The sequence below is a fragment of the Lissotriton vulgaris genome, chromosome 2_2, assembly GCF_964263255.1.
Source record: "Lissotriton vulgaris chromosome 2_2, aLisVul1.2, whole genome shotgun sequence".
Taxonomy (NCBI): domain Eukaryota; kingdom Metazoa; phylum Chordata; class Amphibia; order Caudata; family Salamandridae; genus Lissotriton; species Lissotriton vulgaris.
In genome coordinates, this window is record NC_141688.1 from 329,563,956 (window position 1) to 329,580,253 (window position 16,298).

The window sequence follows — 16,298 nt, forward strand, 5'->3', positions numbered from 1 at the left end:
ATTTTCTGGTAGCTTGTAACTGTGAGCTGACGTAAATGTCACGGTGAAGGGGATTCCTTTTGTCTGTCTAATTATAGCTCCATTTTATCCCACTCTTGTGTTAGTTCCTGTCTTTGTGAATCCCTTGAATGCTTGTGGACCTGGTAAAGATAACTCTTCTGAAGGATGTGGGGCTAAAAGCTTCGAGGGGGTACACACAAGCAAGAGACCAGTTGCTACTGGGTCTGTGTATCACAGCGGTCAGCAGAGGGTGGTATTGGAAGCCCAGTCATGCCAGGCTTGCACAAAGCTTGAACAGTTGTATTCGCTGACATAATGTAGCCGGTCTGCTAAGGATCTAACGATGAGCTCACCAGAAGACCACGAGCGCTGGGTATGACACTCGTGTCCTGTCGGGGTCGCCGCTGCACCCACAGACCCAGTTTTAAGGGATTTTATCTTCGTTTTTCAGTGTGACCTCGAGTTACTTGTTTTTAGCACACAGTGTTGGCACACAACTTTGATTTGTTTGTTGTTGTGGCACCTTGTCCCACTTCATCGCAGCACTTCTGTGGAGCCGGCCCTTGCCGTTTTGATGTCAGTACCAAACTGGACCATGGCGGCTCTGCAGCTCTGGCTCACAGTGACAGACAGTAACCAGAAGTCTGGGCTAGAGGGAGCTTGGTGGGTCCAACTTTAGGACTACCTGGCTGTCTCTTTTTATGGCCCGTAGACCCTTGAAGTCTGAGTGACGTCACGCCTCGTTACAACTTATTACAACTTATTACAACAACTTACAAACTTATTACAACTTACTACAATTTACAAATTATTAATGACACCTCACAGACCACAGCACCCCTTACAATCATGTTTATTGATCTTGTAACATTCAACAGACTTTAGCATCTTGTTTAATTTTACTATGAAAGGTTCTCACGTCTCGTAGAATCCAGAGCTCATTCACTTACCGCATTCAAAGACCCCCTTTGCCCCTCCACCCTTTCCATTGCCTCCTCTAGTCCCTTCGCGTAGTTTCCAGCTCGTGAGCTAGAGAGATGAGCCACCCCCACCCTTGGCAGAGATGGATGCGTGCAGATGGGAAAAGCATGTGAACGTACAGCCATGCCATGCTCTGTACAAGGCAGGGGCAGTGCCAGCTGCCGGCTCAGAGTCCACCGTTTCTGGATGTCCGGCCTCCGTCCTTAATCCGTGCTCAGATGTTGGTTGGCTGGCTGTCTGATTCCTGCACTAGACGGTAACCCTGCGGCTCAGGGTAGACCAGGAAGCCAGTGAAGGTGATGTACTTGCCATGGTTGCTGTAGGCCCCGTAGCCGTCGTGCTGGTGGCTGTAGAGCCAGACGGTGTCGCCGCGCTGCAGCGCCAGCATGAGGCTCTGGCTCTGCATCTCCCTGCGCTTTGAGTGGTTGTCGTCGTAGATCATTGCTTGCACTTCACTGCGGTTCTTCATCAGCTTAACCGACATGGTCTTGAAGGGCATCTTCCCAATGGTGAAGGAGAAGTAGTAGGCGCCTGCCACGCGGCAGCGGAACTCACCACTCGACAGGTTGAAGTCCTGCCCTATGTTCACAAACTCTGAGTCAAAGGTAATGGGCAGGTGCTGGGTCTTCTCCTCATCACTGCCCACCAGACTGTCCGAGCGAGCCACAGAGAACGCAGACCGGGGGTCACTCTGGGAGTCAACATACACCTCGTTGGCGAGGCTCACAGAGTCCTTCATGTCCCCATTCATCAGTGACATAGATTTGTCCAGCTCCCGTGAACCCCCGCTATTGTGGAAGTAGGAGGAAGTGTCTGGGTAGATGAGGTAGCCATTGAAGGTGGTGCAAGGTCCCACGTTGCTGTAAAGGGCGTAGTGTGGGTCACCGTGCAGGCGCAGCCAGACTGTGTCCCCGTAGTCCAGGGCCAGCATGGCACTCTGGCTGGCCACCTTGCGCTCCTTCCCGTGGTGCTCATCATAAACAATCACCTCCACCTCGTTCTTGTTCTTCATGAGCATGACCGACAGGTTCTTCTTGGGGAACTTGCCTATAGTGAATGAGAAGTAATATGCCCCCGGGATCCGGCAGCGGAAGAGACCAGCCTTAGGGTCGAAGTCACCTCCGATGTTCACATAAACCTTATCAAAGGTGATGACCATCTCCGCACTACCTTCCATGCTGCTCGTCCGCGCCACAGAGAAGGCGGATCGGAGCTCGGTGTCTGGGGAGCCGGTTGCCACCTGGACAAGGACCTGCACCAGGATGCAGGCCTTCAGCAGCAGCAGAGCCATCACTGAAGACAACAGAGAAGAAAGAGGGAGATAGTCAATGGGAGGACATTTCAGAACGACATCAATAGTATGAGGAAATAAGCCTGACAACATCCAGTGAGACTGGAACACGCAGAAATAATAGGGCAAGCGACAAGAAGACATGACTGGAACACGCAAGCGCAGAAATACATGATTAAGCAGAAGCATGATAAAAAAAAGAGCATGAAGAGGCACAAGTGCATAGAGAGGCCAAAGAACAAGGAGAGGAAGAAGGACATGAAGAAACAGACATCAGAGCAGGTAAAGACAAGCAAAGACACAAGTGTAAGCAGAGATACAGCACGCAGAGGAAGCAAAAACAATAAGACAAGATGACTCTAAAATATAAATAAAGACAAGGGCATGACAACAAATCAAGCAGAAACACGAGAACATGAATAAACACTTGAACACGCAGAGACTGGCCAAAATGAAGAAATCCAAAGAGCAGTAGGAGATACCAGAGCATGTATAAACACAGGGACAAGAAGTGACAGCAGAACACAAAGACATGACATGAGCAAACAAACTAGGTAGAGAACAAAGAGTGGAACGCCAATGACAAGTAAAGACACATGAAGAAGGTGAGACACCGGAATAAATACATGGAGAAACATCTGAAGCACAAAGAGACCAGAAGACATAACCGTACGGCTAGGCATATGAGCCTAGAGAAGCCCAAAGAGACAAGAAGAGAGACTTGAACACCTAGACATAACAATGAAAAGCACAAAGACATCAGACAGAACCGTACACCTAGACATATGAACATAGAGAAGGACAAAGACAAGAAAACAGAACCATACTCCTAGATATATCAAAACAGAGAAGATATGAAAACAGAACCGAACACCTAGACAGATCAACATACAGCAGACAAGGAGACAGAACCGCACGTCTAGACATATCAACATAGAGACAACAACAAGATGTAACCATACACCTAAACATCTCAACACAGATAAGATAACAAGATGGAACCATACACCTAGACATATCAACATAGAAAAGACAACAAGATGTAACCATCAACACAGAGAAGACTACAAGATGGAACCATACACCTAGACATATCAACACCAAGAAGACAACAAGATGTAACCATACACCTAGACATATCAACACCAAGAAGACAACAAGATGGAACCATACACCTAGACATATCAACACCAAGAAGACAACAAGATGTAACCATACACCTAGACATATCAACACCAAGAAGACAACAAGATGGAACCATACACCTAGACATATCAACACAGAAAAGACAACAAGATGTAACCATCAACACAGAGAAGACTACAAGATGGAACCATACACCTAGACATATCAACACCAAGAAGACAACAAGATGTAACCATACACCTAGACATATCAACACCAAGAAGACAACAAGATGGAACCATACACCTAGACATATCAACACCGAGAAGACAACAAGATGGAACCATACACCTAGACATATCAACACCAAGAAGACAACAAGATGGAACCATACACCTAGACATATCAACACCAAGAAGACAACAAGATGGAACCATACACCTAGACATATCAACATAGAGACAACAACAAGATGTAACCATACTGTTGTAGATGATTCTAGGACTCTAGTAAATATTACCGATTTCATGCCCTTATGTGGTTATATCAAAATATACCTTATATAGGCATAAGAATCATACCCATATTAAGACATAGCCAATGCAGTCAAAATACGGCAAGGCTACTCCCATAGACTCCTAGAAAGCACAACGCGTTCTTAAACAAACCAAGCCTCCAGCAGCCCGGGAATTCCCCCTGCTTCTGTATTGATTTGTCCTAGAACTCCTGGAGTCCTGAAAGAACTGCGAGTTCTTAGTGACGTCTTATGTCCAACCTTACGTCAAACTCGGCACCTTCCAGGTATACATATACCAGCATCTGCCTTAAGCAAAACACAGTGGTTTGGAGCAGATCGGCTATCTACTTGCCCGACGCCCTGCTGATGCGAGTGCCGAAGGAAGCCGACCCTCCCTGCTGACGCACTGAGAGAGACGCTGTCTTTTCTTCTGCCGTGAAATCCAGCTCCAGTGTTTCCCTGTCACCCTTGCGGGTTGCTGGGAGATCGAGTCCCGAGAAAGAGATACAAGACCTTCCTCATTCTATAACCAACGTACAGAGCTGATTAGACCCACAGAGAATTCTTGATTCAGATTCTTGGAAAAAACTGTAACTCATCTACTCCTTCCCTGTACTAGGCTTAGGTTAGGTACACTGGGGTAGGCGTATCTTAGAAACACCAGTTGAGTAGGTTTAGTCATTATTTTGTCATTGTATGTCTTTTATCCATTTTAAGTATCCTATGGCTTAGAAACCATATAAATGCTTTTACAGTATTATTTCATAATACTCATTTTACTGTACGCACTTTACTTTATGACAAGTATTGCAATTGTGGCAATTCATTTCTCTTGCATGAGAAAGAAGACTGCTCAATAAATAACCACTTTTATTTAAAACGCCCGTCTCTCTATTTCTCTGGACTCTGGTGAAACTAAGCATGCACGATTGACTGAGTGAAATAGCAGTCTATTGTTTCCGCGACTCTGGAGATATACTCCTTATTCTGGGGCAGCAAAGTTGTCATGTTTATGCAGTTGTCAGAAACTAATCCCTTCTTGTCTATTCAGGAAAGTTAGCACCTTCTTGTTTACTCGAGAATGTTTCTAGTGACCTCTGAGCTAGCTGGCATTTCATAATTAAGTCTAACATATTCAATAGAGACCTAGTCGACCTCAGTCCTACGTCTACACTATCCTTTATGTTATTCCAATGCGCAGAGCCTATTGGGAATATAGGAACTACACTACAATACACCTAGACAGGTCAACACAGAGAAGACAACAAGATGGAACCATACACCTAGACATATCAACATAGAGAAGACAACAAGATGAAACCATACACCTAGACATATCAACATAGAGAAGACAACAAGATGGAACCATACACCTAGACATATCAACATATAGAAGCACAAGAACACAGAGAAAAAAGAAAATGAAGAGAAAAGATCTGCAGTAACAGATAAACACACCTAGACATATCACCACAGTGTGGGATCAGGCACTGCAGTAGACCTGCCCTTTGACAACAGGAAGTTAGGTCTGCTAAGAATCCTCCCTGGACACACCAAACAGAGAGAGGAAGCTACAAGATACACAAACTCTGAAATGAATTAACAAGAAAGTGGGGTTCAGGTATTCCTGAGAAAAGAGCCTGGGAAGAAAAGAATCCCATTTTTGGATGGGTTAAGATGAAGAGATTGGGGTGACATTCAAGACTAAACAGGAGAGAGATAGCAAGAGATTGAGTTATCAAGTGAACAACCCCATAGGGAGCTAAAAACCTGGGAGTCATCCATGTAGAAGTGAAGACTTGAGAAGGACCAATGACAGAGTCCTGAGGAGCAGCACAGTGGAGAGGAAGAGAGTCAGGCTGCCCCGCCATGACCTGTAGGAATGGTCAGAAAAGATGGAACCCTCAGAGGGTGCGGTATGAGAGACTCTCAATACAGGAAGAGAGAAGCTTAGGATCAAGTGATTGTTAGGGCCATCAAAGAGGGTGACCGTCCTGACGAGTTCAGAAGCGGTCGCTCCCTTCGCCCTTGCTCTTGAGTGGTATCGTTACCTGCACTATTGTCCTACTTGAGCTGCCTAACTGCTGCTTCCTACTCAGCATAGCGCTGCAGCGCGAGTGCCATTGCAATATATTTGTGCCATTTGTATCGCTTCTGGGGTATTGTAGACACGGCGCTTTAAGATCTCTGCCTTTTGTAACGCTTCTGGGGTATTGTAATAACGGCGCTTTATCTCTCACTCTGACATCTATAGAGCGATTAAGCAGCAAGCAGCGTCGATTGCCTGTGCCCCAGCCTACCTCCAGTTTCGTTTTTCCTGCGCTGCCGCCATCTGACCCTCCCTCGCCCCCGCCCACTCCACCATCCATATATGACAGATGCTCCCGCTCGCAGCGTTTACGCGCATCGGTCGCGCCCCAAAGGTGCGCCAAAGGTAAGCCCGTCTACGCCGTCCGCGCCTGGACCGCGCCCAGCGCCTGTCCCCCTGGTCCCCGCCGTACCCAGCCCACTAGAGTCACTTATGATGCCACAACTCTCCTCGCCCTCAACCCCGGACGCACTCCACAATGCTGCGAAGCCACCCCAGGACGTACCCACGGCCCATTCGCCTGCCTCTCCTGCAAGTTCATGTGCATCAGGACCCTCACCAAATCCACTCCCTCCACACACAGCTCCGACTCTAACCGCCTGAAGTGCATCCTGCTTAACAACCGCTCGGTCCACAGACACACAACGGAACTCTGGGACCTACTCGACACTACGTCACCGGACATCGCCTTCCTTACAGAAACATGGATGAACACATCATCAGCACCCGACATCGCCATAGCCATACCGGACGCTTACAAGATTACCCATAAAGACCGCACCAATCAAACAGGTGGAGGCATCGCCATCATCCATAGGAACACCTTCAAAATCACGACCAGCTCCGCCGATAATCTTGCAATCGCCGAACACCTCCACTTCCAGATCCACACCGACCCTAGGACCAAACTCAGAGGCACCCTCATCTACAGGCCTCCAGGTACCCGCACATCACGGACTTCGTCAGCCCACATGCCCTCGCTTCCGAGAACTACATTCTTTTAGGAGACTTCAACTACCACCTTGAAAACAAACACGACAGCAACACCACCACCCTTCTGGACAACCTGGCTAATCTCGGACTCAAACAACTTGTTGACACCCCCACCTATGTAGCCGGACACACGCTCGACCCTATCTTCACCTCCAGCAAACACATCTCCTTCGATCACACCACAGCTCTCCACTGGACGGACCACAGCTGTGTTCACTTCAGCTACAAAACCACCCTGGCCCACAACCGCCCACAACCTATTCCTCGGAGAAACTGGAACAAAATCACCACCGCCCAACTCCACACATCACTCAACCGAAACCCTCCTACCCTCTCATCGGACCCAAACCAAGCGGCCACCAATCTCAAGCAATGGATCACCCATAGTGCTGACGAATTAGCTCCCCTGAAAAAACACCAGATCAAATCAGCCAACAAAAATGCTCCCTGGTTCAATGAGGACCTCAAAAAATCCAAGAAGCTATGCCGCACCCTGGAGAAAACATGGAGAAAAAACCCAACCACCGACAACATGACCACCCTTAAGGCAGCCACCCGCAAACACCACCAGCTGATTCGATCCACCAAGAAATCAGCATTCAAGGATCGTCTCGACAATCCCACTCACAACAGCAAGGAACTTTTCAACATTGTCAAAGAATTCACCAACCCCACCGCAGCATCTAACGACATCACTCCCTCCCAAGACCTCTGCGATGCATTATCCTCCTTCTTCTACAACAAAATTGCCGACATCCACAACAGCTTTGAGAATACTCCCAGCGATCAACCCTCCCCTCCCCCCTCAGATCCTACTCCGCCAACTATCAACCTTAGCGCCTGGAACCCAATCACCACTGAAGACATCATCGCCTAATGAACTCAATCCACTCTGGCTCGCCAACCGACCCCTGCCCCCACCACATCTTCAACAAAGCGGACTCCATCATCGCACCCCATCTCCGTGAGGTCATCAACTGCTCGTTCAACTCTGCCACCTTCCCAGAAAGCTGGAAACACGCCAAACTCAGCGCCCTTCTGAAGAAACCCACAGCAGACCCCTCAGAACTTAAAAACTACCGACCCATTTCCCTCCTCCCATTCCCGGCCAAAGTAATCGAGAAAGCCGTCAACAACCAGCTCGCCGCCTTCCTTGAATCCAACAACTCCCTCGATCCATCTCAAACCGGGTTAAGAGCCAAACACAGCACCGAAACCGCCCTCATTGCAGCGACTGACGACATCCGAACACTTCTGGACAACGGTGAAACAGTGGCCCTCATTCTACTCGACCTCTCCGCCGCTTTCGACACAGTCTGCCACAGCACCCTTATACAACGCCTCAGCACCATCGGCATACAAGGAAAAGCCCTGGACTGGATCACCTCTTTCCTCACTGGGAGAACTCAAAGAGTCCGACTTCCCCCATTCAACTCTGAAGCCACCGAAGTCATCTGCGGCGTACCACAAGGGTCCTCACTCAGCCCCACCCTCTTCAACGTTTACATGAGTCCACTCGCCTCCATTGCGCGTCAACACAACCTTAACATCATCTCTTACGCCGACGACACCCAGTTAATCCTTTCCCTCACCAAAGACCCTAACACCGCCAAAACCAATCTTCACGAAGGCATGAAAGAAGTAGCCGAATGGATGAAACATAGCCGCCTAAAACTCAACTCAGACAAAATGGAGGTGCGCATCCTAGGATCTTCCCCCTCTTCCTGGGACAACTCTTGGTGGCCTTCCGCTCTGGGCGCAGCACCCACACCCACAGATCATGCACACAACCTTGGCTTCATCCTAGACTCCTGTCTCTCGATGTCCAGACAAGTCAACGCAGTCTCATCCTCCTGCTTCAACGTACTTCGCATTCTCAAAAAGATCTTCAGTTGGATCCCCCTCGAGTCAAGAAAGACTGTCACCCACGCACTGGTCACAAGTCGACTGGATTTTGGTAACACACTATACGCCGGTATCACAGCAAAATTACAGAAAAAACTCCAACGCATCCAAAACGCATCAGCGAGACTCATATTAGACATCCCCCGCCAAGATCACATCACCGGACACCTAAAAAACCTCCACTGGCTTCCCGTCAACAAAAGAATTACATTCCACCTTCTCACCCACGCACACAAGGCCCTCTACAATCTAGGACCCGAATGCCTCAACACTCGACTGTCCTTCTACAAACCCACCCGCCAACTAAGATCGTCCAATCAAGCCCTCGCGGCTATCCCGCGCATCCGAAAATCCACCATGGGTGGCAGATCCTTCTCCTTCCTCGCCGCCAAGACCTGGAACTCACTCCCCACCCACCTCCGCCTCACTCAAAACCACATCTCCTTCAGAAAAGAACTTAAAACCTGGATATTCGACAAATAATGAACCACATCCCCAAACGCCTTGAGACCCTCTGGGTGAGCAGTGCGCTATACAAATACCCGAACTTGAACTTGAACTAGGGTGGTCGCTGTGTTGGTAAGTAAAGGTGTCTGTTTCCATGGACCGAGCGACGCCAACCCCAGGCTGGAGGGAGGAGCAGGAAGAGGTGGTTCCTGGGTAGGGAGAGAGCTTGATAAGAATGACGAGAAGAAGGCGCTCAGGAGGAAACAGGAGTGAAATAGGGTGAGAGAACAAAAGATGGATAAAAGGAAGACTCTTCATAGTGGTGTCATCATTGAGGGAGTGGGGTAACACCAGACATGAGTGAGAAGATGCAAGGAAAGGCAGAGTTTGAGGAGGTTGGATTGGTGTTAGCACGGGCCAAAGGCACTGAAGAGGGAGATGAAGACAGTGAGAAGCGATAAGTACAAGGCATAAAGAACAGCAGCGAAGAGAAAAAATGGAGTTCTCGATTCCGGCTGAAAACAAGAAGCAGTTGAGGGGAGGAAGATGCTGGCCAGGAGGAGAGGAAAGTTAAAGGATCTGCTCTACAAGCGAGAGAAGACACCAGGCTGATGAAAGAAGAGGGACTTTACTTTTGCATTAAGGGTGGTGTGTCAAGGTCACCGTTCATTGAGTGAGCAGGATTTCTTCTCCCTCCACTCAACCTCAAGGAGAGTGTGGTGGAATAATGGAGGGCTTGAGTAAATCAAGGCTGTGCATGTTATCGAGAGGAGGTCAAAGGGTACGTTTTGTGACACTCCAGCCTCCACTGTCAGAGCTCAGACTCATGTGCCCCGGCTGCTCCATCCTCCACTGTCGGAGGTCAGACTCATGTGCCCTGGCAGCTCCATCCTCCACTGTCGTAGCTCAGACTCATGTGCCCTGGCTGCTTCCTCCTCCACTGTCGGAGCTCAGACTCATGTGCCCTGGCAGCTCCATCCTCCACGGTCAGAGCTCGGACTCATGTGCCCTGGCTGCTCCATCCTCCACTGTCGTAGCTCAGACTCATGTGCCCTGGCTGCTTCATCCTCCACTGTCGGAGCTCAGACTCATGTGCCCTGGCAGCTCCATCCTCCACTGTCGGAGCTCAGACTCATGTGCCCTGGCTGCTCCATCCTCCACTGTCGGAACTCGGACTCATGTGCCCTGGCTGCTCCATCCTCCACTGTCGGAGCTCAAACTCATGTGCCCTGGCTGCTCCATCCTCCACTGTCATAGCTCAGACTCATGTGCCCCGGCTGCTCCATCCTTCACTGTCGGAGGTCAGACTCATGTGCCCTGGCTGCTCCATCCTCCACTGTCGGAGCTCAGACTCATGTGCCCTGGCTGCTTCATCTTCCACTCTCAGGGCTCAGACTCCTGTAAACTGGCTGATCCATCCTCTAGCCTCCACTGCCTTAACTCAAACTCACAGAAACTGGCTTCTCCACCCTCTACTGTCATAGCTCAGACTACAGAGAGTGCTACAGAGAGCCCTTCATAGAACCTTACAGGGAGCTCTACAGAGAGCCCTACAGGGAGCCCTACAGGGAGTCCTACAGTGAGCCTTACAGGGAGCCCTACAGAGAGCCCTTCAGAGAACCCTAAAGAGAGCCCTACAGAGAGTCCTACAGGGAACACTACAGGGAGCCCTACAGAGAGCACCACAGAGAGCCCTACAGCGAGCCCTACAGAGAGCCCCACAGAGAGCCATACAGGGAGCCCACAGAGAACCCTACAGAGCGCCTACAGGGAGCCCTACAGGGAGCTCTACAGAGAGCCCTATAGAGAGCCCTACAGAGAGCCCTACAGAGAGCCCCACAGGGAGCCCCACAGAGAACCCTACAGAGAGCCCTACAGTGAGCCCTACAGAGAGCCCTACAGGGAGCCCCCCCGATAACCCTACAGAGAGCCCTACAGTGAGCCCCACAGGGAGTCCTACAGAGAGCCCTGCAGGGAGTCCTACAGAGAGCCCTACAGGGAGCCCCACAGAGAACCCTACAGAGAGCCCTACAGTGAGCCCTACAGGGAGTCCTACAGAGAGCCCTGCAGGGAGTCCTACAGAGAGCCCTACAGAGAGCCCTACAGTGAGCCCTACAGAGAGCCCTACAGAGAGCCCTACAGTGAGCCCTACAGAGAGCCCTAAAGAGAGCCCTACAGGGAGTCCTACAGTAAGACCTACAGAGAGCCCTATAGAGAACCCCACAGGGAGCCCTACAAGGAGTCCTACAGAGAGCCCTACAGGGAGTCCTACAGAGAGCCCTACAAGGAACCCTACAGGGCGCCGCACAGAGAGCCCTACAGGGAGCCCTTCAGGGAGCCCTATAGGGAGCCCTACAGAGAGCCCTACAGAGAGCCCTTCAGAGAGCCCTACAGGGAGCCCTACAGAGAGCCCTTCAGAGAGCCCTAAAGAGAACCCTACAGAGAGCCCTACAGAGAGCACTACAGAGAGCCCTACAGGAGCCCTAGAGCCCTACAGGGAGCCCTACAGAGACCCCTACAGGGAGCCCTACAGAGAGCCCAACAGAGAGCCCTTCAAGGAACCCAACAGGGAGCCGTACAAGGAGCCCTACAGAAAGCCCTACAGAGAGCCATACAAGGAGCCCTACAAGGAGCCCTACAAGGAGCCCTACAGAAAGCCCTACAGAGAGCCATACAAGGAGCCCTACAGAGAGCCCTACAGAGAGCCCTACAGGGAGCCCTACAGAGAGCCCTACAGGGAGCCCTACAGAGAGCCCTACAGGGAGCCCTACAGAGGGCCCTTCATGGAGCCCTTCAGAGAGCCCTACAGATAGCCTTACTGTGAGCCCTACAGGAAGCCCTACAGAGAGCCCTAAAGAGAACCCTACAGGGAGCCCTACAGGGAGCCCTACAGATAGCCTTACTGTGAGCCCTACAGGAAGCCCTACAGAGAGCCCTAAAGAGAACCCTACAGAGAGCCCTACAGAGAGCACTACAGAGAGCCCTACAGGGAGCCATACAAGGAGCCCTACAGGGAGCCCTACAGAGAGCCCTACAGGGAGCCCTTCAAGGAACCCTACAGGGAGCTGTACAAGGAGCCCTACAGAAAGCCCTACAGAGAGCCCTACAAGGAGTTCTACAGGGAGCCCTACAGAGAGCCCTACAGGGAGCGTAAAAGAGAGCCCTACAGATAGCCTTACTGGGAGCCCTACAGGGTGCCGCACAGAGAGCCCTACACGGAGCCCTACAGGGAGTCCTAAAGGGAGCCCTACAGGGAGCCCTACAAGGAACCCTACAGGAAACCTTACAGTGAGCCCTACTGGGAGCCTTTCAGAGAGCACTTCAAAGAGTCCTACAGGGAGCCCTACAAGGAGCCCTAACGCCACCTTTCTCTATCCCACCCGTGAGTAATTTGTATTTATGCAGTGTTGCATCATCCTAATAGATGACAAAAGTATTTTATTTCATTTCCAGAAGAGGGAGAGAGGTGGAAAGAACAGAGGAGACGAGAGAAAAATAAGTATTGCAGAGAAAGAGGCACAGGGTGAAGAGAGAGGGGACGGTGGCTTCGAAGTCAGCTCAACATTTTACATGGAAGGAAATAAACGGTGAGGAGGGGCCAAGGAGGGGTAGCTGGATAGAAGAATACAAACTAGAAGAAGTAACAGACAGTAGCAAAGCAGAGGAAACAGAATTGAAACTGAGAGGAAAGGTTGGGTGAGGACAATGTGCACCATGATGAGTCTTACCTTGAGCACTGGGCAGATGGTTTTTATGGCAGCAGGCCCTCTCAGGTCAGGCGGTGGAGATGGTTACAGACCAGGGCAAGGGGGGACCACAAGTGGTAGGTGTCGAGGCACACGTAGTAAACGGTTAGTGTTCCACCACTGGTGGTCAGTGCCCAGATCAGGGGTGGTAAGTGTTCAGACCAGGGGTGGCAAGTGTCCAGACATGGGGTGGTAAGTGCTCAGACCAGGAGTGGTAAGGTCCCAGACCAAGCGTGGTAAGTCCCCAGACCAGGGGTGCTAAGTGCCCAGACCAGGGGTGGTAAGTGCTCAAATCAGGAGTGCTAAGTGCCCAAGCCAAGGGATGGTCTGACTCCAGTCCTGGGGTGGTAAGTGTCTACACCAGTGGTGATATGAATGCAGACGAGCGATAATCACAGTACAGGCCTGGCGATGTTTCCTCGGGACTGCCCACTGCTGCACGGGTCCTGGAGTCTGCTTGTTGTTCGGGGCTCGATGCGGCGTCTGCAGCCAGGAATCACAGCTTGACGTCCTGCTGCTGTGGAACAAGAGAGAGTGACAGGACAGTCCTATTATTGCTTGACCAACACTAGCGTTGAAACTTTTTTGAGAAAAAAATACAGGTCAATTCTCTACTTTTTCATATTTAGCAGTACTAAGCTCTAATAGGTGAAAATCATTTGTGCAGAATCCTTAGAGGCAGATTAATCATTCAGTTGCGCCGCCCTTGTGCCACACAAGGAGACGCACAGGCAACACAAACGCTAAATGAGATTTATCGAGCCACAGAAGGCCACCTGGCACGGCCCTGCTTGCCTTGATGAATCTAGAGTAACGCAACGCAGCACAAATTGCGGCATCGCGTTTCTCTGCCCCAGGAAGGTGTTCCATGGGTGGAGAGTGGGTATTCCCACACACCCACCCATGGATTTTGGGGCATTTCCAGATTTAGAAAGATTGATAGATCTGGGAATGTGTCAAGATGCTATGCCTCCCCAGGGAGAAATATATCTTCATTTCTCCTTGTTCGTCTCGTTTTTCTTCTTTCCATGTGCGCCGCATTCTGCAGCACACATAGAAAGTGGAAAATGCCTCAGAGGATTGTTTTTGTGCTCGAAGGTCCCCTTCATGCACAAAAAGAATCATGCCTACAACGCAGGCACCCTTGTACCGTGACACAAGCGTGCCTGCGTTGGTCCTCAGCAGCACATTGTGCGCCAGCGCCAGGAAAATCCATGTAATGTTAAATACAGCGCATTCCTGCCCTTTCATGCAGCGCTGCAAAGTGGCGGCGCTGACTGATTTGGATGTCTGGAACAAAAGCTTTTCTCAGACGATGACTTTCAATAGATTACAGTAAGGTAGCTGCTCTGCAACATATGAACCCGGAGCTAGAATCAGGTCTACAAATGATTTGATACCGGGCGCCCCAAGAATATGCAATGGAGACGGCACCCTTCCATCCCGGCTCCGGTCGCCAATCTATGCACCAACCCAAGAGGTCGGTTAACCCTGCCAACTGAGGCTCCACGGCACTGCGGTATCCTTACGACTTGGGGGGATCCTGACTTAGAGGCATTCAGTCATAATCCCACAGACGGTAGCTCCGCCCTATTGGCTCCTCAGCCAAGCACATACACATATGCTTCCTCTCATACTGAGGAGGTCTACTATTGCAACCACACATCATCAGATGGGTAAAACTATCCTGCCGCACTACGGTCTGAACCCAGCTCACGTTCCCTTTTAGTGGGTGAACGATCCTGCTTGCTGAATTCTGCTTCTCAACGATAGGCGAAGCCGCCATCAAAGGATCAAAACTTAACGTTTCTGAGGGTGTGTGGCTAACAGCCGACCAAGATGGCCACAGTCTGATGGGGCTTCGGCTGCCCGCAGTGAAACCCCCTCCACATCTGTACAATAATCCAACTTCCGCACTTATAAGCTAATGAGGAAAGATATGTAATGTTTCTGGCTAGCCTGTGGAGTCTTCCTAGACCGATTCTGATACCGCGGCAGAGCAAAAGTGCTGATGCCGAAGCAATGAACGTGCAGTCTGGCCTGGCATGAACCCGTCCTTGCGGAGGGTCGTAGTGAGTCAGGGCGGTGCTGCACCACCCTGCCTGAAGTAAGGGACAGCCATCAAAGTGAACCTGGTAGGAGTTTGGGTGGTGCTGACCGCGTGCCCGGTTGGGGATGGCGGTAGTCAGGAGACTGAACTGAGTACCGCCAGAGCAACAAAGTTGGCTGACTAACTGGAGAGCTGCGCAAACCGAGGCCTCAGTGGAGCCTTGCTAGTGAGTGGCTCGCGAATGTGGAGATTTTGTGGGTCTGCGGCCCGATGATGACTGCAAGGAAAGAAGCGGCCTAATGCGGAGTTGGCTGACCACCTGGAGAGCTGTTCAGACTCGAGCTGTGGCGGAGCCATGATGGTGAGTGGGGGGCGAAGGCAGAGATTGCTTGGGTCTGAGGCCCGATGATGACTGCAAGGCAAACTTAAGACAAAATCCTAACTTCTGTGAATACCAAAAGTAGTACGTTCAGGATTTTGTCTTAAGTTATTTTTGTGAATCGGGCCCTTAGAATGGTGCAACTTGAAGTTTTGCACAAGACCTGTTACGCATGTACAGCACTAGATAAGATGGCAATCTTGAGGCGGGGGGGCACCTTTTTCCACCTGTGTTGGGACTGCCCTGTATTCCAAGAGTACTGGACAGCAGTGATATCCTGAATGATGACGTTGTGCAAAGCAGGCTCACCTCAGTGGAAGAGGTGTGGCGCAGTGGCCAGGGTGCCTGACTCTGGGCCACAGGGTTCACGGTTCGATCGCCGGCAGCAGGTTAGCCCAGCACCATGTGACTCTAGGCAATAGCTTGCTTAATCTTCCGGACGGCCCCCAGCGCCGGGACACCACTTGGGAGGTAGCTGTGCGCTTTACAAATACTGGTATTTCATTTTTCATTTTAAATGTTTGGGAAACAACAGACTTGAGCGTAGAGGACAGACTCTGGGTTACACTCGCCTCATGGTGGTCAAATGTAATGTCGCCAGGAAGTGGAGAGTTGAATCTCCCCCGACGGTGGAAGACTGGAAGAGAGACATAGAAGGGTGCATGTAGGCATAAAGGGTGGTTTACGAGGGCAGGGGTCCCACATAAATGGACAAAGATCTGGGGGAGTTGGAATGCAAGCAGAGGTATGTTATGCGCACTGGTTATTAGAATTG

General features: G+C 50.6%; 1 protein-coding gene across 2 annotated transcripts in view; it reads right to left on the reverse strand.

Annotated features, from left to right (window-relative positions):
• Positions 1-843: 843 nt before the first annotated feature.
• C1QTNF4 (C1q and TNF related 4) overlaps positions 844-16,298 on the reverse strand; it is a 140,256-nt gene continuing 124,801 nt past the window's right edge. Inside the window, exons 2-3 of one of the 2 annotated variants that reach the window (XM_086959744.1) lie at positions 13,077-13,611; positions 844-2,274 (exon numbers count right to left, since the gene is read on the reverse strand). In XM_086959744.1, coding sequence (XP_086815870.1) covers positions 1,196-2,272 — 1,077 coding nt within the window. In that variant the 5' untranslated portion in view covers positions 2,273-2,274; positions 13,077-13,611 and the 3' untranslated portion in view covers positions 844-1,195. The remainder of the gene's footprint in view (positions 2,275-13,076; positions 13,612-16,298) is intronic. The other variant, XM_086959745.1, reaches the window with a different exon arrangement.